The 21680-nt window shown below is 50.4% G+C and overlaps 8 protein-coding genes, 1 non-coding gene and 3 pseudogenes across 12 annotated transcripts; 5 read left to right on the forward strand and 7 right to left on the reverse strand.

Moving 5' to 3' along the window:
- Positions 1 to 138: 138 nt before the first annotated feature.
- On the forward strand, positions 139 to 1908 carry BO80DRAFT_351268 (cytochrome P450; the record flags this gene model as incomplete). Its single annotated transcript, XM_025715573.1, has 3 exons — positions 139 to 258; positions 304 to 797; positions 840 to 1908. 3 exons carry the CDS (start codon positions 139 to 141, stop codon positions 1906 to 1908), a joined length of 1683 nt encoding a protein of 560 aa, XP_025577339.1.
- Positions 1909 to 2069: 161 nt separating this feature from the next.
- On the forward strand, positions 2070 to 2803 carry BO80DRAFT_23185 (uncharacterized protein). The gene has a single exon (XM_025714480.1). The coding sequence runs from the start codon at positions 2231 to 2233 to the stop codon at positions 2648 to 2650; it is 420 nt and encodes a 139-aa protein (XP_025577340.1). The 5' UTR covers positions 2070 to 2230; the 3' UTR covers positions 2651 to 2803.
- Positions 2804 to 2888: 85 nt separating this feature from the next.
- Positions 2889 to 3488, forward strand: BO80DRAFT_318924 (uncharacterized protein; the record flags this gene model as incomplete). The annotated part of the gene is made up of 1 exon (XM_025715102.1): positions 2889 to 3488. A coding segment is annotated over one exon (600 nt), but the record flags the coding sequence as incomplete, so codon positions are not given.
- A 576-nt stretch (positions 3489 to 4064) lies between these two features.
- Positions 4065 to 4525, reverse strand: BO80DRAFT_443266 (uncharacterized protein; the record flags this gene model as incomplete). The annotated part of the gene is made up of 2 exons (XM_025721335.1): positions 4065 to 4301; positions 4349 to 4525. 2 exons carry the CDS (start codon positions 4523 to 4525, stop codon positions 4065 to 4067), a joined length of 414 nt encoding a protein of 137 aa, XP_025577342.1.
- A 1948-nt stretch (positions 4526 to 6473) lies between these two features.
- Positions 6474 to 7593, forward strand: BO80DRAFT_402910 (serine/threonine protein kinase; the record flags this gene model as incomplete). Its single annotated transcript, XM_025717624.1, has 4 exons — positions 6474 to 6583; positions 6639 to 6925; positions 6985 to 7196; positions 7258 to 7593. The coding sequence occupies exons 1-4, from the start codon at positions 6489 to 6491 to the stop codon at positions 7591 to 7593; spliced, it is 930 nt and encodes a 309-aa protein (XP_025577343.1). The 5' UTR covers positions 6474 to 6488.
- A 662-nt stretch (positions 7594 to 8255) lies between these two features.
- Positions 8256 to 11281, forward strand: BO80DRAFT_471636 (uncharacterized protein; the record flags this gene model as incomplete). The annotated part of the gene is made up of 6 exons (XM_025723104.1): positions 8256 to 8347; positions 8378 to 9008; positions 9039 to 9316; positions 9363 to 10035; positions 10137 to 10750; positions 10807 to 11281. 6 exons carry the CDS (start codon positions 8256 to 8258, stop codon positions 11279 to 11281), a joined length of 2763 nt encoding a protein of 920 aa, XP_025577344.1.
- A 445-nt stretch (positions 11282 to 11726) lies between these two features.
- On the reverse strand, positions 11727 to 11816 carry BO80DRAFT_t111. Its single transcript has one exon. It is a non-coding gene; the product is annotated as a tRNA-Asp (tRNA).
- A 744-nt stretch (positions 11817 to 12560) lies between these two features.
- BO80DRAFT_t110 lies at positions 12561 to 12690 on the reverse strand (annotated as a pseudogene). The gene has a single exon. The product of its transcript is annotated as a tRNA-OTHER (tRNA).
- Positions 12691 to 12881: 191 nt separating this feature from the next.
- Positions 12882 to 13550, reverse strand: BO80DRAFT_423469 (uncharacterized protein). Its single transcript, XM_025719062.1, has one exon. The coding sequence runs from the start codon at positions 13358 to 13360 to the stop codon at positions 13106 to 13108; it is 255 nt and encodes an 84-aa protein (XP_025577345.1). The 5' UTR covers positions 13361 to 13550; the 3' UTR covers positions 12882 to 13105.
- Positions 13551 to 14168: 618 nt separating this feature from the next.
- BO80DRAFT_377891 (P-loop containing nucleoside triphosphate hydrolase protein) lies at positions 14169 to 18962 on the reverse strand (the record flags this gene model as incomplete). Its single annotated transcript, XM_025716713.1, has 8 exons — positions 18597 to 18962; positions 18022 to 18547; positions 17737 to 17963; positions 17409 to 17679; positions 17125 to 17358; positions 16342 to 17063; positions 16133 to 16295; positions 14169 to 16084 (listed from the first exon to the last, which is right to left on the reverse strand). Coding segments are annotated over exons 1-8 (4284 nt in total), but the record flags the coding sequence as incomplete, so codon positions are not given.
- Positions 18963 to 20739: 1777 nt separating this feature from the next.
- On the reverse strand, positions 20740 to 20867 carry BO80DRAFT_t109 (annotated as a pseudogene). Its single transcript has one exon. The product of its transcript is annotated as a tRNA-OTHER (tRNA).
- Positions 20868 to 21308: 441 nt separating this feature from the next.
- On the reverse strand, positions 21309 to 21439 carry BO80DRAFT_t108 (annotated as a pseudogene). The gene has a single exon. The product of its transcript is annotated as a tRNA-OTHER (tRNA).
- Positions 21440 to 21680: the final 241 nt, after the last annotated feature.

Here is a 21680-nt window from a genome sequence, read left to right on the forward strand (position 1 = left end):
TATAGACGAGTCAGTAACCAGGGTGTACATCACGTGGGGCGGACAATCACTCCGGTCCCTGTCAGGTATTCACCGCCTCATTGCTCAACACTTCCTCCTCTCCCTTTCTGCTCGTCGAAGTGAGGGACATCCAGCGCAATGGCTCTTACTAATTTCCTCATAACGCTCGGCTTACCTCTTGTAAGCGCCCTCGCGTACGGTCTCTATGCGCTCTACCAACACCGCTCCAGAGTCAACCAGCTCCGCAAACAAGGCATTGTAAGATCGATGCTCCCTCATCGCTATGTTAATAACATTTTGTAGCCCATGCCAAAAGGATGGAATTGGCTAACAGGCCATATCCTCGTCCTATCCGACTATGTCAATCGTCTGCCTGCTGACGCCAACGTGGCACTGGCCACGCAAGAGTTGGCAGCAGAATTCACCGACACGGAGATTTTTTTTCTCGATGTATGGCCTGTTTCGCCGGCCCAGTACCTGGTGTTTTATCCAGAAGCAGCATCGCAGGCGACAACTAAATTGAATCTCCCCAAAACCGTCATACAGCCCCGGTTCATGGGGCCGATTACCGGCGGGCCTAGTATGATCTCGATGGGAAACACGGAATGGAAGGCTTGGCGATCTATCTTCAATCCAGGATTCAGCGCAGGTAGCATGCAAGATCTTCTCCCCGAAGTGATCAAGTCGGTTCGGGTGTTCTGTGACAAGCTGCATGAAAAAGCGCACGCTGGAGAGTTGTTCGCCTTGGATGACCTCACGACGCGATTGACGATGGATGTCATTCTGAAAGTGACCCTGTAAGTTTCCTGTGCAATATATAGAATTTGCTAATGATGCAGCGACGCGGACCTGGATCATCAGAACTCCGATAATGTCATTGCAACCGCCCTGGGGCATATCACCCGATGGCACTCGTTTTGGGATCCTCGTGTATTGGCACATCCACTGCGGCCGTTTATTCAGCGATACTACGGCCGGGTCATGAACACGTGGATCCGCAAAGCACTGAACCAGCGATTCTCCGAGATGAAGCAAGACCAACGGAACTCGGGTTCTGGTACTAAGCGAGCCAAATCTATTATCACGCTAGCCTTGGAGGCGTACCTAGAAAATAAAAACGAAAAGATCTCGCAAGCCACCCAGCTGGACGACCACTTTGCAGAATATGTGACGTATCAAATTCGACTGTTCCTCTTTGCTGGAACTGATACCACCGCCAGCAGCATTGCCTACGTGTATCATCTCCTGGCACAACACCCGGAAGCTTTGACTCGAGTCCGGCAGGAACATGACCAAGTCTTTGGTCAAGATCCCTCTGCGGCAGAACAACTCCTCCTTGAACAGCCCACACTGCTCAACCAATGCGCATACACAATGGCAGTGATCAAGGAAACCCTACGCCTCTACCCTCCCGCAGGTACGATGCGCCAAGGCAGCGACGGTCTCTCCCTAACCGATAGACATGGTAATCCGTATCCCTTGATGGATGACATCAGCATTGTCGTCTTACACCAACCAATCCATCACAACCCCAGAATATGGCCCCGAGCAAGTGAATTCCTGCCCGAGCGGTGGCTCGTCGATGCAGGCCATGAGCTTTATCCCGATTCGGCGGCGTATCGCCCGTTTGAGCAAGGACCCCGTAATTGCATCGGTCAGACCCTCGTAAATAATGAAATGAGAGTGGTTCTGGTGATGACTGCCCGGACATTTGAGATTAGGCCGGCGTACGATGAGTGGGATGCGATGAAGTCAGAGCAGCAAGGGCTGATTGGTAGATGCGCTCGAGCGATGGGATTCCAGGATAGGAAGCCTAAGCTGGTAAATGGAGAGAGGGCCTATCAGACTGAGAAAGCCGGCACCCATCCGGCGGACGGATACCCATGCCGGGTGACTCGGGTTGCATAGTTAGCCGTTGAACGGCTGCAACGGCTGCAACGGCTTTGGATGCGACAGCCAATCACTCCGAGCATTCCCTGTGAAGTTGGCCGCGATAGAGCTGCGTCTGAAGGTATCATTTGGGCTATCCCTCTCATACTATTTGCGATCTTTCCTAGGATCCGATGGTGCTGCAGATCGGCACTCCCGCGGGGTTACTTGTCAAAGCCTTCCTGCAGTCCGCAATGTCGAAGAGGCACGAAGACACCAAAGTCCATCTTCTCATAGAGCTAGTAAGCCTCGCAAATGTGACTCTGAACGAACCAGTCGGGGTTCAAAGGAGCTCAAAGTTATGCGGCGGGTGAGGCGCCGCTGTCGATCAACTCTGCCACGCCACGTCCTTCGGATGGCTCAGAAGCACCCCTGTCGCTCTGGCCCGACGGGCCAGAATAGGCGCCTAAAGCCACAAGGCTGTCGCTGTTGCTTTTATATCAAGCTGCGCCTGCTTTTGCTCCTTCCTCCAGCAGGGCATAATATAATGGCCTCGATTCAGTCGGTCTTGCAAGCAGCAGCACTTCTTTCTGATATATCAGACGTGCATTTATGCGATCTTCTGCCTCATCGTCATGAGTTACAGGTCGCGTTGAGTAACCTCCAGAGACTTTTGAAGGATGGTAGCACGAGCAGCCACAATGGTATTGGTACATCTGATCATGACATCTCCATAGCTGCCGCTGAGAGCAATGGATCGGAGTCTGTAAGCACCCATTGACCAGAGCGGATTCCTTTTCTTTCATCTGGCTTGGCGTCTACATGCACTTCGTTTTGACTCGTGGATACAGAGTACCAGTACTCTTGACCATAGGAACCCCACAGTCAGACCGGATGCATCTACCGGGACCGAATTTCCTCAAGCGTCTGCTGGTTTATGTGTTTCGTCCTCGGCGGAGTCCGAGGTACTCCGTGTTTCCACGGCGGGAAATGTACGCGGAGGGAACCATTCCATCAGAAAGACAAGAGAAAGCATCCAGACGGTCGAACAGAGGATAACAACCATCCTTGCCGCATTAGAAAGGAAAATGGGAAAGATCAAAGACTATCTCGCTTCGTCAGTGTCGGTGGTGACTTCTAGTAAAACCGATTGGATGGGAGAGGATCCGTGTATTGTTGATATTGAGTTGGCATCGAAGCAGACTTCCCTTGACGTCAAGTTCAAGGCAGGCTTGGGTCGGTGTCTGATGGCTGATCGATATATCTCATGGGAGAAAGAAACCTCCAGACCTTCCCGGGTACAGGCATTGACGGCTGATCTGTCTTCATCCGACCGACAATTCCACGTCGAGAAATACGTCGCTACCAATCCGCAGTACAAAAATAGGGAAACGGCTCGGAAAGCGATCCAGCATGGCATCAAACATCGGGTATTTGAAGAGTTATATGGCAATCCTGGCGCTTCAATCCTGTTTTTCTTTGTCTACTCCCTATTTCGTGATTTGCCCTATCCAGCCCTTCCTCTCTTGTCAGAGAGACTGAAACAGTCCAAGGGCTTGTGTGACTTGGCCGCTGACAGGTCTAAGTGGGTCCAAGAATGTAAACGTTTATACAAAGGTGGGACAACCCGTGGATCCTTCTATCATACCAGTCCTGATGCGCTAATAGAACGAATTATTACGGCGTCGTCGGTGAAAAGGGGGCTTCTCGATGATTCGGCATCCTCAAATCGCAAGAGGAAACGGCAGCGGATTAAAGATGCTGCCGATGAGCCATTCCGCTCTGCATCACCGACAGAGTGTGCCGTGCACCCAACCGACAATCTGGAGTTTGACACTCCTGGCCCTGATAACTATCTGGATGGATCAGTTACCCGTGTCGGCCAGCATTTTCCTCGTCATCCAACTACCGGGCTGCTGGATCTTTTCCCCATTGAATGCCTCGATAACCCTGTTCTGGCAGCCACTGATTTTCTTGAGAACTTTTGCCCCGATGCACACATTAATGACATCCTCACCGATCCGCCATATTTCCTCGACCATGATCACAGCCGCCTTCCTCAAGACACGGGCCCGGTAACCATTACTACCTAGCATTCTTTGACGATTACTCAACCGTGAGCGGGTGAGGGGGGAGAAATGCCATGCTCGCTTAGCTTACCACTCGATCAGCCTAGTGTCCAGTTCTGTAGCTGTTTATGCATCTGATGTCTTTGCTTCCCCGTCTGGCTCTATCACCACAAAGACCACATCGGCACCGTTTGCACCTGTTAATAGAGAAGGTTCGTCCTTGATGTAGGAGAGGCGTTCCAATGTCAGAGCTCCGCCGGGGGAAAGAGTCGCTTCGCCACTGATCAACAGTAGGATCAAGCCTTTGGTGGGATTTTTGATGTTTGCGCCCCGAAGGAAATGCCATACCGTACACCCGCGGACCTCATTTAGTGTAAGCGAAATTCCCGATCAGCACAAGCGTCACCCACATCATATCCTTCGTTGTTCAATTGGTCCTTGAGTTCAAGCGCCAATTCTTTGAGCGCCGGGCCCCCATACTCCCATCCCTTTGTGTCTTGTTTGATCCGGACCGCCATTTTATTCTGGATACGCTCTCTCATGTCCGTGATGACATTCTTGACTTTATCCGGGAGAGCGGAGGCCATGACCTGCCTTGCTACATCGTTGCAAGATGAGTCCATTGATCCTTGGGACAAAGCGAGACTGACACATACCTAGATATAGCACAAAATGGTTGTGAGTTATGGTGAGCCGGTGGGAGGGGGCAACGGGGAGGGGTAGTTGGCGGGGTTCGGGCGCCTGGATGTCATACATGTACGGCGGGCTCTAGCCCCCCACTATGCAGTAACAGCAGCCTGATCCCTTATCTAGTATTAGCCTGGGATCTACTGGAGTATACCTGATCGGGTTTAGGCTCTTTTTCATGGGATGTCTCATACAATCCTCCTTCTATTCCTCGAAATCAATCTTTCTACTATTCCTTGTTGCACGGGTCACTTGAATGTGATGCATGTGAAGGGGCTGTAGTATTCTTGTCCAGGGCTGAAGGTATTATGGAACCTACAGGGGTGGGTCAGCGACGCGACGTACGTACGGCCTTGGGGCAGATCAGCTGACACATTGTTTGAGCGATGTATGTTGTGGTATACTCTCCCCTAAGAGCAGCTGATCAAATTGGCCTTTTGGACTGGTGAGTCAGTTACTGATATCAGATACGGCCCTTGAGCACCTGGGAGGAAGAACTCTCGACCATGGCTGCAAATTTGCTAGGAAGCCACGGTAGATCCACTAACTCCTTGGTTCCGTTGTCCTTCAGGGCGCTTTTGTGGCTATGAAGGATTTGCAATTAATGCTTTTGTTCAGATCTATTACTATCGCTAGCCCTTCGTCTGGCCATACCGGACAACTCCACCAAATGCGCCGATCAGTCCATCTATCGACAGAGGGTCAACGTACCAAGTCATAGCGGTCAGCAAGCTGCCAGAACTAGCACTAAAGACACCTGAATGACAAGCAAACCGTAGAGAGAGCCCGGCTTCTGTCTTGACCAGTTTGAGTTACATGTTTATCCGTATCCCTCGGAGACCTTGTGGTATTCGTGGGGTTTTATCGAAAAACAAGAGGCCAGAAGCTATGTCTCCAGGTCCACACAAGTGGGCGCTACTGCTCCAGACTCTCTACCATCGCTTGCTCGGACCTTTGCGATTTGGCCCGATGGGCCAAATCGACAGACATTCAAAGCACAGAGCCTGGGGTGGCCAGACCAAGTTTACCTCCTATAATGTACCAATTCCTCCATCCCAGTAACTTCCGCTCCAAGCTTCGAGGCCCGCTACCTCAAGGACTCTGGACCATCCCCAGCAGTTGATAACGAAAGAACATGTTCACTCTCACGGCACGACATATATAACCTCCATCCGATGTTGTCTGGCGAGCACTCGTCTTTCTTGCTTCTCAACGCCCAGCCCTATCCAAATCTACACTCACGCACCCCAGTCCCGAACCAGCTCCAAGCTTCCACCAATCCCATCCTCAAGATGTCGCACAACCACATCTTCAAAAAAGCGGTCATTGGCACGATTGCGAAGAATGGAAAGACGATCCAGGTGTCCGTGGCCACCGAGACTACCTACTGGCGACGGCCCGATAGTATTGCCCAGAATATGAAGGATCGGGTGCTCGGAGCGCTGGAGAATCATACAGGGCCGTTACCGGAGCACACAGCTGAGATTATTATCCGGTATGCAGAGGAGCAGATGGGTTTTATTTTTATTTTCTTCTTCTTCTTCTTCTTCTTCTTCTTCTTCTTTGGTAATTCCACGTGATACGAAGGATGGATTCCTCGGATCAGCCTCCGAGAAAACACCCTTGCTGATATTTTATATCCTCACATTAATGAATTGATCCCCTCGGATACTATATCCTGGGGGTCGTGCACCTGAATTAGATAAGATCTGTGCCCTCTTTCTGGCTTCCATAATACTTGAGGTCGATCAGTACGGGTACATTACTGCCAAGCGGGACTCACCCGCCTCTTATAAAGTGTGCCGGTCCATCTTTCGCGTCCAGATCCCTAGCATCATTTTCGCTCACCGTGCACCGTGCACCATGAGTGTTGCCCTGAAACTAGGCCAGTGCCTGAAAGGCAGACTCAGCAGATACGCATTGACTGAAAAGATCCACGACAGTGTGTGGTTAGCAAGGTATTGCCTACTCGTTCCGTTACCTTGGATAAAGGAGAGTTGACGCTGCGTATAGTAACGCGACGAAGGAATCCGTCCTCATCAAGTGTGCTCATCAAGCGCGAATTGCCAACGAGAGGAGCGTCCTGAAGAGGTTCCAGGGCCGAACTACGTGTATCCGTCCTCTATTGGATGAAATCGTCGACCCGGCTGACCCCCCTGCCATCGTCCTGCAGCGGCTGGACGGTGATCTGTTCGATGCCTCGGCGGCTCAGAGACTCACGACGCCAGAAATCAAGTACGTATCAAAGAAGGTCCTTGAAGGTCTGGCCGTCCTTCATGAGGATGGGTATGTGCATACAGGTATGAGATTCCGACAACTAATACACTCCAAAGACATTTAATCCTAATAGAATGACTAGATGTGAAATTGGACAATGTTCTCGTCAATCATGGGTCGAACGGGCAGCGATTTACCGACATCCAACTCGCGGACTTGGAGAATACAGTGCATATCGATTCCAAGTTCTGCAAAGACCGCAACCTCATCGGGGCCCCATTCTGGCGAAGCCCAGAGGCACAGCTGGGTCTCCAGTGGGGTCCGCCCACGGATATTTGGTCATTTGGGACAATGGTCAGTGTTCTCCTCCTTCGCCGCCTAGCTCATAGAAAACATGACTAACTCTTTCCCTCAGGTTATATCCCTCATCTGGGGCGAGAACTTCTTCATCTTCAAGCCTGACGTGCCACGGGGACATGAGGAGTATGAGCTGGAGATTCTCACCAAGCACCATATTTTCTTTGGGCCGTATCCCCCTTCGTATGTGGATTTGGCTGATGAGGAGACACTGGCGATCTTGTCCTATGTTATGGAAAGCGTCCCGCCCCAGAAAATGAAGCCTTTTTCGAGGGCTAGTTTGCGGGAGATTTCGGTGGAGGATAGGGAGTTTGTTATGAAGATAATGAAACTTGATCCTAGGGATAGGCCGACCGCGAAGGAGCTCCTGGGAGATAAATGGTTTGAGGAGTGATGTGTGAGTGGGTGTTGAATTGGCTTTCTTACATTCAGATTAATGTTGTTCTATCGATGTATTATTATTTACTTCAGTGGCTGGCACTGACAACTCAACTCCTTCGACTACAATTCACCAGCCACCATAATTCTTTCGCCGCTTTGTGTTCTTCTACACAATCATCTACATTGCGGAGATATGGTTCAGCCTACAGCAGGGAGGGCCACACCGATAGCTAGCTATATCAAGGATGGTAAGGCTTGGTGGGGCGGTTGATCATTGCCATGTCTACGACGGTAGAGATATCCTCGTATGGGTATGGAATCTTGACTCTTGATCATCTCCTAAGCATGACTGTTGGGTGACAGTAAGACATCGCCACAGTGAATACTCGGGTTAAGGCGGGGTCGGCTCCCAAGGTCCCAGATGCGCTGTGAGGTTTCGATCTTTTGAGAAAGACTTTGCAGTTGTTGAAAATCAACAGCCCCGATTTATCCAATTCATACCTTTGACCTCATCTGAAGATTACAGACGCCCCGCCATGACCGTGCAAAGGAGGCTCCTCATTCAATGATAGGTTCGCTTGGGTCAGCTGATTACCAGACTGCGCGTGTTGTGGACTGCTACTGATGCCCTTCTCTGAAAGATTCGGCCATCAAACTTCTACATTTCGTGAAACTATGATTCAACACCGACAACGCTCGTGCAGCCTAAACCACGCTCACCCCTGTCCTTCTTCGAAGAGGAGATGCTCCGAAGCGTCGCTACGTTTGTCACACTTGAAGGGTATAGAACCTCTCAGGAAGAGAGTCTCTCAGATAATTCTGGAACGCCTTGTCCAGAGCGGCATTGACACGGCACGGGTCGCACCACAGTTGCTACAGCCTTGCCTCCCAACGGCACCCAAAATTGAACTATGGGAAAGGCTTCTGTACACGCCGATGCGAGTATCGAACAGGGATCTCCAGGAAGCTTTGCCAATCAACCCTGCAACGGCGACGAGATTGCCCCAAGACCAGGAGCCCAGAATGACGTTGTATATCCGGTCTTTCCAAATGACGGTGGGCGAGCTGGAGAGTGTCGTGGCACATCTCCATGAGGCTGGACTTGAATATGCAAAGGGAACTATCTGGCTGAACGCCATGGAAGGCATGCGTCCTAATGACCTTGTGTACGTAAGGTACGTTGGACGGACGACGCGAGGAGCGTTCCGACGTCACCACGAGGATCTTGTGACGCGCAAATCAGGATTTTTATCGAAATTCCTTACCTGCCTGGAGAGGGATCATCCCACAATAATCGACTCCGCATCGCTTTATGCATTTCCGGACACCCAGGTCATAACTGCCTCGGGAACTTGTCAGTACATGGAAACCGTGGAAAAAGTGTGCATCTCCTTACTCGGCCTTCCGTCCCTTCTCAATCGAACACTTGTTACCGCTAAAGACTGCCTACTACACCAGAGCAATGAACAGCGCAAGAGATTCCAAGCATTAGGGACGAGAACAATCGCACGGCTGTCTCCGTTGCGCTTTGAAGTCCTGCAACGGCGTACTCAAATCTCAGCTTGGGCTGCGGACATTCAGCAATATGCACGAGACCATCGAGTAACGGTTTCCCTTTTTAGAAACAGGTTCCATGACTTTTCAGATGCGCTTAAGACAATGATGGTTGATCAAGCGATGCCTTCACGACTAGACGGAAGATATGTACTTCTCCTGACTGTCGGGGCCCGGCATCAGTCACGAATCTTACCATAACCACCGGGCCTTTTACACGGGGACCAGCAATTCAGCATTGATGTTAAAGTCCTCATTGAATAGACTTTGGGCCTGGGAGGGGGAGGACACTGGCACAAGGAATTGTTTCGATGAGTTGGTCTCTGCAGGGGTATTCCCATTCGTGGATCTCTGTCCGTGGTACAAGGCAGAAGGACCGGATCTTTTGGCGGCCACGGGATTCCTGAAGAGGTATACAATGCTTGTCCGGCCACTTGTCATTCTCACAATGTCTGCAAAATCTTCGGCTACGATAGCCTCCGGGTTCACGCATCCGTTCGGCTACCCATCGTCATGTCGCTTTTGGACGGAAGTCAGTCGACTCAACTTGGTATACTGCGACGGGCTTTGGTACATTCAGATCCCGTGCTTTCATCCTGGTCAAGGCCGGTTTTCTATCGAGCCGGAAGTGTTCGCTAGGGTCTTGGATATGACCCTGTGGGTCCTTCTTCTGACGATCAGTACGGCCCTCGACTCCGCGGAGACGTCTTGGAACGAAAGCAGAGAAGACTGGTGTAAGCACATCAAACAGGAGGTTGACAGTGTCCTTTGTGATAAGCAGTTCTACAAGACCTTTGATCGTCTAAAGGAAGAGCTCCATGCGGAGCGACCCAAAAAGGCACCGAAGATCTTGGATGCGAGTAATAGGTCTAGAATTGCTATTGCGACCAGGAAAGATATGGTATGTGCCAGTATCCCGCGGGTCTCACGTTTCTTCCCAGTCAAAATGCTTTATTAGCGTAAGACTTGCGTGAAGCCACGGTACGTCTTACACTTCTACAGGATCGTTTCGTCTACAGCGGGTTTGCAGCCGGTGATATCATGTCGGACCGCCGCAGACAGCAGGCGTATCGCCTTTGGAACTTAAATCTTCCCGAACTGCATGTCCACATCAGTCGTGAAAATGCGCATGATTGGTTTTTGTGGGCTAATGCAGTGAGGCCTGGGACGTCCTTTTTCGTGGATGCCATAGTAACAGCACTGAGCCCATCGATTACCGGACACAATCAGAGCAATTGTTCTGTGCCTGAATTCCCATCTTCCCCAGTCCTCTCTGATGGGATCCAGGCGTTAGTTGCGGGAATACTGCTGCAACGAAATGGCGGACTCTCATCGGCAGAAGTTAGAGAAGAGGTCACTGCCGAGCTTTCAAGCAACCTTGACGTCTGGCAGTGGGTTCATGTCGCCAGAATGGCCGAGGCAATATCACCCGACCGGGTGTTGCGATTCAAGCCAGTGTATCTATCACAACTCAACGCGACTGAGGTCTTCATCTGGAAGAATCGCACCTTTGGCATCTACTGGGTAGACCCCCACGGGGAGAAACACAAATTTATCATGTGTCCTCCTCAATCCAGCCACGAAACCACCAGAGCAGGAAGGAGGTTCATATTCTTGTGAGAGCTCGAATTCCCCTCTCAGACCGAAAGACCCATCCTAACCATAAGGTCAGCACCGAGAACGGCATCGATCTGCGCGATGAAGCCGGCTCTTCATTCCTAAGTTACGCTGGAGCTTTGGGACCCCGCAATCGGGTCACATTTCCCGTACAGCGTCTCTCAGGCAGCCAGAAAACTGCGGAACAGGGTTATAAGCTTATAGATCTGTGGCAGATGGAGACGGGATTGAATTGGGAAAGGACTATATCCCAAATGGTTATCGAAGCCCCCGAAACACTCGGACCACCGGGTGCAGATCCTCTCCCGAGGGCCTTCTTTTATGGGGAGGGGCGAGAATTGATCCGGCCAAACTGGTCCGATGACAGGCTTCAGCCCTACAAGGAGCCGCCGCAGCCAGCAGATGAAACCTGGCTTCTGCTACGCTGTCTGCAAGAGCATTGGCCGACTGGGGGCACATTGTTCATTGGGGACCCTGAAAAATGGCCAGCGCGAGTGGAGAGCAATATCTGGGTCCACTTCAGGCAGTGAGTGCTCTAAAGATCTAACAAAACGAGGGCAACATGGAAGTGCGTCCCCATTGACATAGAATGTCCGGAAATAGGTTTCTGCGCCGATCTGAATACCTCAACCACCCGAGAATCGCGCCGGTTCAGGCCTGGACGCAAGATGTCTGGCACCAACAGAAGGCAAGGCAGATGGTGAAGAATATCGGTTTTCTTTACAGAATTACAGATAAGAGAAAGGTGCAAGCGCGGGACCGCAAAAGGATGAGGGTCGAAGGGAAAGACGTTAGAATGGCGGGGACTGAACTCACGGTAGTTCCGCGGTGGGCAAATTTCGCGAAGCCATGAGTTTATTTATCTCAAGGCCTGGATGGATCCCTCCCCGGAAGCCATATTGTTTGACACTTCAACCAACCCGTTTCGCTTCCATACAGGAAGTTCCCGTTTGACAGGTAAAAGCAAAAAGAAATCTCCCCGACTGGGAGTCGAACCCAGGTCTCCCGCGCTTGTTCCGGTTAGGGATTGACAAGCGGAAATCATGACCGTTAGACCATCGAGGATTGATGAAAACTACCGCTCGAGTTTGACGATATATTGTAGGTTTAGCGTTGTATATGTACGACGCGCTGTGTCGGCCATGGGGCAATATCATGATCCAATTTGGATCCATCGCTCGTGCGCTTCTAGATCAGTATGCTTTCGCAGTATGGTGTATTTGTATAATTCAGAGATCTCCTAGCCTCTGAAATAAATCCCATGCCCTTCTTGGACAGATATTAGAAACCCGTCCTCTTCCCCTGATCTGGACCATTAATTCCGTGTGCACGCCAAGTTGGTGATGACATGAAGGTGTATATTTGGTTTCGTGATAGATCTTGTCCTCTCTGTAACCTTAAAGAATAGAGTCATGATATATTCCAGGCAATTGAGACGGAAAGAAAATAAAATGCCAGCACTAGAATACTTCTCGGGCAATAGCACTGTCCTCTGAACAAGTTAATCTCAGTCACCAGCGAATTAGTCAGTGAACCTTAACCCAGTACTCTATCTCAGGATGCCTGACAGAGTAAATACAACGGAGATGTATCCACAGAGATAATTCTACAACCTACTGACCAAACCATACCATGGGATGGATGAAAAGCATCCTAACTCCAACTCATGACCATCTGCAACACAACAAAACTCTCACGCTCTTCCCTATGAATCATTTAACCACACGACATCAAAAACCAACTCCGACACCCTAACCATCCAACAAGGCAAGTGGGAAAAAAAAAAGGAAAGGAAAAAAAAAGATGGGATGAGCCCAGCCCGGCTCGATCGGACAACCTTACGATCTGGAGTCGCTGTGGAAGATTTGTTAGATGATGTTTGTGACTGCTGATGAGAGCAGGATAACTTACTACGCGCTACCAATTGCGCCATAGGCCCATTCTTGGTGATTGTTTTTGATTTCTTGAGTATTTGTTCGGGGAGGGGTTGGTGGGGGGTGATGTTGGTGGAGGGGCAACTGTTGAGTTGGGGAGCGGGTTACTTTTGGGGTGTAGTTGGGTTGGAGTTTGGGAGTTAGGGGTAGAAATACTACGATTGAGGTAAGATGTAGATTGATAGACATGTGGTGGGTAAATGATCGGCAGGGAATGTTGTAGTGGTGTAAATACTCCGTACTACTAACTCGGTAAATATATCTCTAGGCATAAATATGAACCCCATGGTAACCAGGACATAGAGAGCAAGTGAGAGTCAAACTATGAAAAGCAATCCCATCAACACCAACAGTTTTCCATAGGTATTCACCATAGAAACCGTTGAATGCAACAAGACAAAGGAATCCCCCGCCAAGAATCTAGAACACCCACGTCGGCAGAAATCGACGAAACACACCACCGACACCAGCACCAGGGTAGGCAGGGCGACCCAGTGGATGATCTCTGCACTTGCGCACATCCGCCGCAGTGACGCCCTCGGGCAGGCTGGCGAGATCAACTTCCATCACTCCCAGCGCTCCGCACTCTTCAGCATTGAGATTGGGAGTCGAAGAACTAGCCGCTAGAACGGTGGTCGCGGAGACGCTGATCAGGAGATAGGTAAGAAACTTCATTTTGGAGGGATGAGCTTTGAGAGGCACGTAAATGAATTCAAAGGCGGATTAGGACCAGGCGGGATATATGCAAGCGGTATTATCTGAGACTCAGAGAAGTGGTTGTTGATTTTGTGAAAGTTAAAGCGAAATCAGACTGCGAGTAAGGGGTAATATCATTGTAATCTGGTATGGCGACACCCCTTTTATATGCCCAAGTTGAATCCCCAAATCAAGTCAGCGAACAGACGACGTGGCCGGATTGGAGGCTGCCTACCGTTTGTACGACCTACTGACTCGTACCGTAGATGCCTAACATTGGTGGCCGACTGCGGAAGATAACAGTGATTAGTCGGAAGTTTTATTGATTATTGGGTGGTCGCTCCCAGTCGCATGCACAGGGGATGATTGAGCCAATACTTGGTATGTTCCGATTAGTCGATGGATAGTGAACGGGTGGGAGGAGACCAATTATTTGTTCATTCATTCATTCATTCATGTGGATGAACATGCCACCAATGTCTGACTGGAATGGTCTGCCCTTATGTACAAACTGGTGTAAAATAGAGTATCATCACAGAATCAAATCATAATGTACGTCACCAGGCAATACCAGTCAATCAAGATAGTCAGTCATATGCAACCAGACACACCATCACTTCATCGCATACATACATCCATCACACCTCAGCCGCCAACAGATCTTACATTCGCCCCAACAGCAATAGTACCTATCACTATCCCCAGCCCCATACGCTATCTTACAAGAAACCACCTATCAAGAAGCTTCTAAACCAAAAACCCCCCTCACCACCGACCCCTCCCTCTGCAACAGTTCCCGCACATCCCCCACCTCCACCACCCGACCCTGCTCCAACACCACCACCGCGTCCACCCCCACAATCGTCTCCAGCCGATGCGCCACAACGAGAACCGTATACCCTCGGAACTCCTCCCTCAGCACCTGCTGTACCAACGCATCCGTCTCCAGATCAATACTACTCGTTGCCTCATCGAGCAAAACCACGTTCCCGCGCGTCCGACGCAGCAACAGGGCCCGGGCGAGCGAAAATAGTTGCAATTGGCCCTGCGAGAGCGGCCACTCGGTCATTGGGACGTCGAGGAACAATGTCGCGGTGAAGCCGGCGTCTAATGCTTTGTCTTCGAAGAGAGTGAGGAGGTGCACCTTATCCAGAGCGTCCAGGATCTCTTCCTTGGTTGCAGTGCCTGTTGCGTCGAGGCTGTGACGGATGGAGTCGGAAGAGAGGATGAAGGGGTCTTGGGGGGGGGTGATGAGTCGAGAGCGGACGACGTCTCGGGAGAGAGAGGTTAGATCGATGTCGTCGATGAGGATGCTACCCTCGGATAGCTCGAGAAGACGGACGAAAGATAAGAAGAGCGAGGATTTCCCGCTGCCGGTGCGGCCGCAGATGCCGATGGTTTGGCCGGGGCTGACGGTCAACGAGATGTGGTCGAGCGCGTGGGATGCGTCTGTTGGCTGGTCATAATCGGCCACCACGCTCCGTACTTCGAGGGCACCGCGAGCGGGCCATGAGGTGGGTGGGAGTAGTGGTTCGGTTGGTTCAGCCTCCGGGGTCACCGTCGTTGCGAAGTCCATGATACGGGCGATGACGCCTAGCGAGGCGTCAAAGTTCGCCCAGGATTGAACGGTGATTAAGAGGACCATGTTCACGGTGAGTATCACGTTCAAGCTGATTCCCACGTCGCCGGGCGTGAAGCGGTCCCGGAGGGTCACGATGAGGATCACGTTGAGGAGGGCCACCCCGGCGACGATCAAGTCGAGCACGAGGGCCAGCCACTGTTCGATGGAGAAGAGGGTGTAGGAGGGTAATTGGGCGGCATCCACGGCTTTGCTGTTCTCGGCGGCGTACGCGTCTTCCCATCCGAAGGCATGGATGGTTGCGATGCCTTGGACGGTTTCTAAGAAGTTGTTGCTGGGTAGGGCGTTGGCTTCCATGCTGAGCCACCGGAGCTGCCGGCTGGTGAGGAGGTAGATCTTCTGAATGGCGTAGACGATTAGGGCTAGGACGGGAAACGTGATCAGCATGTAGGTCTGCGCCATGAAGAGTAAAAACACCTGGGCAAGGAGCTTGAATGCTTGACTGCCTAGCGCGGCGACTTGGCCTGGGAGGCGGCGATCGACTTGGGTCATGTCTTGGCTGAAGCGCGATAGCGTCGTGCCGATATCCGTGGAGGTGATGAATGCCAGTGGAGCCTTGACTACGGTCGTCAATAGCTGATTGTGTAGGTTGCGGCCGGATGTTGGCACGATGAGCAGTGAGACGGTGCTGATACTGGCGAGAGCGGACCAGTGGCCAAGAGAGAGAGCCAGATAGACGGTCAGATGGAGCCACGTCCGTTGTTCGGCTTGGCTGTCTGCTGACCACCATCGCAGCCAGGTCTGGATGAGCACCGCAAAGGTCGCAGAGGAAACCATAATGACAAGGGTGGCGAAAACACGCGGTTTTCCAATCGCTTGAATATAGTGCCAATAGATGGCTCCGTTGCCTGTTTGGCGGGTCAAATCCGACGGTGTCTTTGCCTTGGGCGGTTCCTGTTGAAAGGGTGTATGGGTGGTTTCAAAATCATCATCGCTCTCAACGACCTCGGGTGTCTTCACGCTGTTGAAGCGAGGTTGGCCCTGGAATTGCTCCCACGGGCCCTGCTCGGCAATGCTCCCATTCTTCAGCATGATCACCTCGTCGGCGAAAGGAAGAAAGTTGACTAGATCGGATGTCAGTAAGATACTGGGGTAGTGTCTTGCATCTATACCTGTGTGTGTGCTCAGAATCACAGTTTTGTCGAGTTCGCGAAACAGACCCGCGGGACCGAGCAAGCGATTGCCGATGCGTCCAGCTGTTCGAGCATCGAGGGCGCTAAACACATCATCCAGAACCAGGATATCTAGGCCGGAATAGATGGCTCGGGCGAGCGCCTGGGACTCATTAGAAACGCAGAACATCACGGGTCTCCCAGCTTACCACTCGTTGTCGTTGGCCCCCGGAAAGAGATGTACCTCCATTGCCGATCATCGTACGATCCCCCGCAGGCAGCTTTCGAAGGTCATATTCCAGATCGCACGCTCGAATGACTCGTCGGTACCACTCGTCGTCGGTCACTTTCGAGCCTGGAGGTCCGGCAATAATGTCACGAATCGTGCCGTTTCCTAGCCATGGTGACTGCGCACAGTATGCCATGACGCTAGAAGTAACCAGTGCGGTCCCCGTTTCGGGTGGCAGATCTCCTATGATCGTCCGGAGCAGGGTGGTTTTCCCAGACCCAGTGGCTCCGGTGATGATCACAATCGAACCCTTGCTAATACTAAACGTGATGTTCTGTATCACCGGTCTGGATCCATTATAAGTGACGGTCAGATCTTCCACCGAAATAGCATCATCTCTAAACGCCACCGGCTCATCACGCTTTGGCGTACTGGCAGCCTCTGCCCCTCTCGCAAGGACGACGCGACTGTCTTCTTGCACGGGCTCTAACAAATAGCGTTGGATCCGGTCAAACCCTGCCAGTGCGGAGAAAAATGCCGGAAGGGTGAACAAGATGGAGTTGGCGGGCAGGGTAACCATCTGGACCAGAGCGAACGAAGTGAAGATTCCATCTGCATCGAGAAGGGCATGTCCAGTCCACTTAGCCCAAGTGGTGTAGATTCCAAGGGTGATGGCCGGTCCAACAGCATTGAGAAAACTCGCTAAGAAGATCAGTTCTTGTCTGCTTCGGTGGGTAAACAGTGAGTGAAGAACTTGACGTACCAGAAGCTGCTAGAAGCACGTCCAGCCAATAGATCACCCGGGCTGCCGCTAACTCCACGTCACGAGCGCCTTGAATCTTTCCTTCGACATGTTGCGAAAAGCCCATGGCCTTGATTGACTTCATTTTTTCCAGGACGGTCTTGATGAGACCGATTCGCGTCTGTGAGGCATCATTCCAGGCCCGCTGCTTGGCGACAAAGACTTTCGAGACATATTTGCTGCACTGAGAAGTACCTGAGATCCTGTTAACAATCAGGAACACGGTCTGTCAAGGGTAAACCGACCTAGAAGTAAGAGTATCGGCACAATGCTGACCCAGTTGAGTCGAGAAACCAGCAAGAAGAGGCCCAAGCCTAGTGACAGAGCTGAGGACCATAGATTATGGAATCGGGACACCGCCATCTGCACATCTTCGACATCGTTTCCAATCAACGCAATGGCGGAGTGATCGTCATGATTGGACTGCAGGGCTTTTTCGTGGATGATTCCGACGAGCGATCCTTTGACGGCAATATCGACTCTTCGCTTTGCTATATCCCGCTGGCCATTCAAAATCTATCGATCAAGGTAAGCTTATTGAATCTGAACTGCAAGCGTCGATCTGTCACTCACAGCTAGGCCGATATAAATCAAAGCCGCCGAAACCACCAGCTTGAAGCCCTGGAACTTAGCCCCTTCCCCTGAAGAAGCACCCACAAAGGTAATCAACCGCGACATCAGCAGAGGCTGCGCATAGCGAATGAGAGTTGCGGCAAGCATGTATGGGACGACCTCTAAATTCTCCCTGCTGGTACATCTCAGCGTGGCTAAGGCGAGGGCGTATCTTTTCTCTGGCTTGGCTATTATAGGTGAGTGACCATCCAAGGCAAAGACAGAGACTACTTATCGGGAACACACATCGCTTATTCCAGCATATCTTCATTCTCGCCCTCAGCAGCTTCGATGAGAGCCTACTCGGCAACGGAGGAAGGTCCCCCGGGTCGAGAAGCTTGGAATATCCCTTCCGGAGAAGCGCATTCACCCACCAATAGAGCGCCAGGCTGAACGTGCTCTCCGTCTCTTCGAACGAGAGGTCGCGCCAGGACTCGCGAAGGATGCCGCGCTTGCTTTGCAACTCGAGCGCCAGAAGCACGGTTTTGACAAGGAATGTAGCCAAATTCAAAGAGGAAACCTGACACTGGTGCGTTCCGAGCAAATGCAGGCTGGCCTGCACCACGTCGAGAACGATCGATGCAGCTAAGATGGCATTAAGCAGGTCAAAAGGTTTGACTGACCTGGCATGGTTCCTCAGGGTTAAGTAGGGAATCAGGCCTGAAACAGCCAGGAGCGCAACAGCCGGTCCGAGCAATCTTGCGGGCGAGTCTGCTTGAACCTCAAGGATCACCTGGGCCAGATATAGTACAAACAAAGTGGTCGATGTAGCCTGACAGAGAATCAGTGCAGGTCGCAATGACAAAGGCGAGCTCACTTACTACTTTCCAGGCTCCTTTCTTATTCTGAATGACTTTGATTGGCTCATGTCGAAGTTGAACACACTTCCAAGGCGCAAAGAGGGCAAAGGCCAATGCCGGAAATAGTGGCAGGAATGACAATAGCAGATCTTGCCATGTGGTAGAATATTGAGTCTGACGGTGAGAAGGCAAGCAAAGCTGCTCACCCTGCCCGATCAAGTTCGAGACTAGCGCATCCATCTCCATCGCATTGGCAAGAATGGTATCGAGCGACAAGCGACTGCACGGGCGAGGGGATGCAGAATATCGCGCTTTCGACGAACAACAAGGGAGGCAACAAGATGAAAGGCAAAATAGCCCTTCCAAGCTTGAACCGGAGAAGTAAAAGTCATTGTTCTTTAATGATCTCCTCCTTTATATAGGGGTTCGCTGTCGCCATCTACTAGGATCATTAAACAAAACGTCCTCCGCCGGGCTCCGCCGGGCTTCGCGGCATGGCTGCCTACGCTTTGGCCAACGAGATCATTGTACATAGACCCTGCCTCCACTGGACTCCCCAGGATTGGTGGATTTTGTGACGACCGTACGACATAGTAGTACTAGGGTGTACGCTTTGGCCACCGATAGAGATAAGCATTGCCTCATCCCCTCCCAGGCTCCCACAGGGCTTGGCTATTGTGCTCTGACTGGATCTACGTAATCAATACTCCACCTGTTTTGTATATAGTATATCTATACTTAACAGAAATAGCCTTTCGGGGGGTCTTTGTTTACAATCCAAGAAGTACTCCAACATACTGGAGATTTCCTACTCTGTATAGTCTATTAGGGCTATCTGGGCTAGTAGGGTAATTAGGATTTTTGGAGAATCATTTCCTTTCATGAATATATAATAATATTCACAGATAAAGGGGCATACTCCTTCAATCATAGGACGTTCTTCTAGTGATAAATCCAACATTAGATTTCATCTTCACATCTAGGATGTATGCGAAAGGGGCCAGCCGAGTAATTAGGCAGATAAGCATTCCATGTCTTGGCTTAGATAGATAGATACAGAATGTCTTGAGGGGCTAAGAAAGTAAAGGTAGATATAAGTAACACTACATACAACAATTTGCCCAATCTTATAAAAAGCTGTCCCTACCCTTTTAACACCCAGAATCGGTTAAAATAGGATTCTTATTCTGCCATGCAGGGACGCAGGGACCGGGATAACTTACAGGTCATCACACGGTTCAGGCTGAATCCAGTCCATTAAATACTATGCAAATCGTCCAGACCTCTAATCACAACAAAGACACTATACGGCACCAGAGTCTCTTCAGAGACTTTCCAACTTGAGATGATGGTATCTAAATCTAATACTCCTATTCCTAATTCGAAATACCGTAATTTATATAGCTAGATGCCAGTTGCGAGCACTTTCTTCTCATTGGCAACTCGGGCTGCAGGGATTAACAGGCATACTGAAGCTCTGCGGGTAATTCACGCCCAGTCGTGTTGGAGATTACCTAGATACCTACCTCCATATTCCCAGTACGAACCCTACAAACCCATTAATGCCCAAATTACAGATACAAATACAACATATAGAAACAACCAAGTAATATCCACGATGCCACGGACAGGACATTTCACAGAGTAGCATGGCAATGAGTATTCCATTTGCTAGTAAAGGTATTATTGATCTTGATAAGATACGGATATAGATAGGTGATATGTTATGGATTCAGGTGGATCTGCTTAGTACCGACAGGGTTAGATAAGTTGGATGGGGGTCGACATTCTGTGGTATATGCTTCAATTAGTAGGGATTCTAATTGATGGAATGGGAATCATCGTGCTAGTATGTTCCTTAATCGGTAGTAGTGCTCGGCTGAGATTCTGATAGTATAGTAAACTACATATGGAGTAGATAGGTAGTATTTAGAATGGATAGAAGTCTCTGGAATATATGCCTCAAGACGAATCGATTCTGCTAACCTAGTGACCTAGTGATAAGTGATCCCGTAGGCGAAGCAAACAGTAACCCTCTTCTCCCCACACTACCTCATGACCACCATATATACTGACTTGCACAAAAAAAAGAACTATAATATATTGGACACACCCACCCCACCCAAAAACCACAATGTAACAAGCAAAAAAAAAAAAGAAGGTATGAGCCCAGCCCGGCTCGATCGGACAACCTTACGATCTGGAGTCGCTATTGATGTGGTTAGATGGTGTTGTGATCCTGTGTGGATGCAAGGTGAACTTACTACGCGCTACCAATTGCGCCATAGGCCCATAGGTGATTATTCTTGGCTTTTTTAAATTTATAGATCGTTGATGTACAAGTGGGGATGCCATCACTCATGTTTAATGAAATATCTCCAATTACCATACACCATAACACGATGCACCCGATCATGCTACTATCTATATACATGTCTCAAACCCATACCATACCCAGTAACCAGCCACAATCCCAAAATATCATCAATACCCACCTACCCGCCCGCCCACAGATACCTACAGAGCACATATTTTTAGCCCCCCTGCGCCTCACACCGCACTGCAAGGGATATCTAATATCCGATACATCAAGCGCAGATCCCAAAAATAGTAGTCCATGTCCCAACATTATCTCCCGGTGTATATTCCACCCAACCATCAATCAAATAGAGAATGATGAAATGGTGGGACGAAACGGTGGGTGGGATAGATGTGGGGGAAAAAAAGATGGGATGAGCCCAGCCCGGCTCGATCGGACAACCTTACGATCTGGAGTCGCTGTTGATGTGGTTAGAGGATGTTTGGGAGATCTTGATTGGTTTCAAGGTGAACTTACTACGCGCTACCAATTGCGCCATAGGCCCATTGTTGGATACTTTTGCGGTTTGGGGTTTTATCAATGAAACGTGTGGATGGGCGACGAGGGTACTGTTGCACTCTTTTTATGTGTCGGCATATTCTGTTCTTATTATCATGCCTTATTTACGGCGAATAGGTTTAAACATGATGCCTGATACTTGGATTTGGTAGAATAGGTACTGTTGTACGTGCATGATGATGCGGTGGTGGGTGCACGGATATATATGTATGATCCATGTCTACTGG

This window comes from Aspergillus ibericus (genome assembly GCF_003184845.1).
Source record: "Aspergillus ibericus CBS 121593 unplaced genomic scaffold BO80scaffold_11, whole genome shotgun sequence".
In the NCBI taxonomy this organism is placed as follows: Eukaryota; Fungi; Ascomycota; class Eurotiomycetes; order Eurotiales; family Aspergillaceae; genus Aspergillus; species Aspergillus ibericus.

Coding starts and splice junctions, on each gene's coding strand:
- BO80DRAFT_23185 (XM_025714480.1), top strand. CDS start 2,231: ATGCGGCGGGTGAGGCGCCGCTGTCGATCAACTCTGCCACGCCACGTC.
- BO80DRAFT_423469 (XM_025719062.1), bottom strand. CDS start 13,360: ATGAAGTTTCTTACCTATCTCCTGATCAGCGTCTCCGCGACCACCGTT.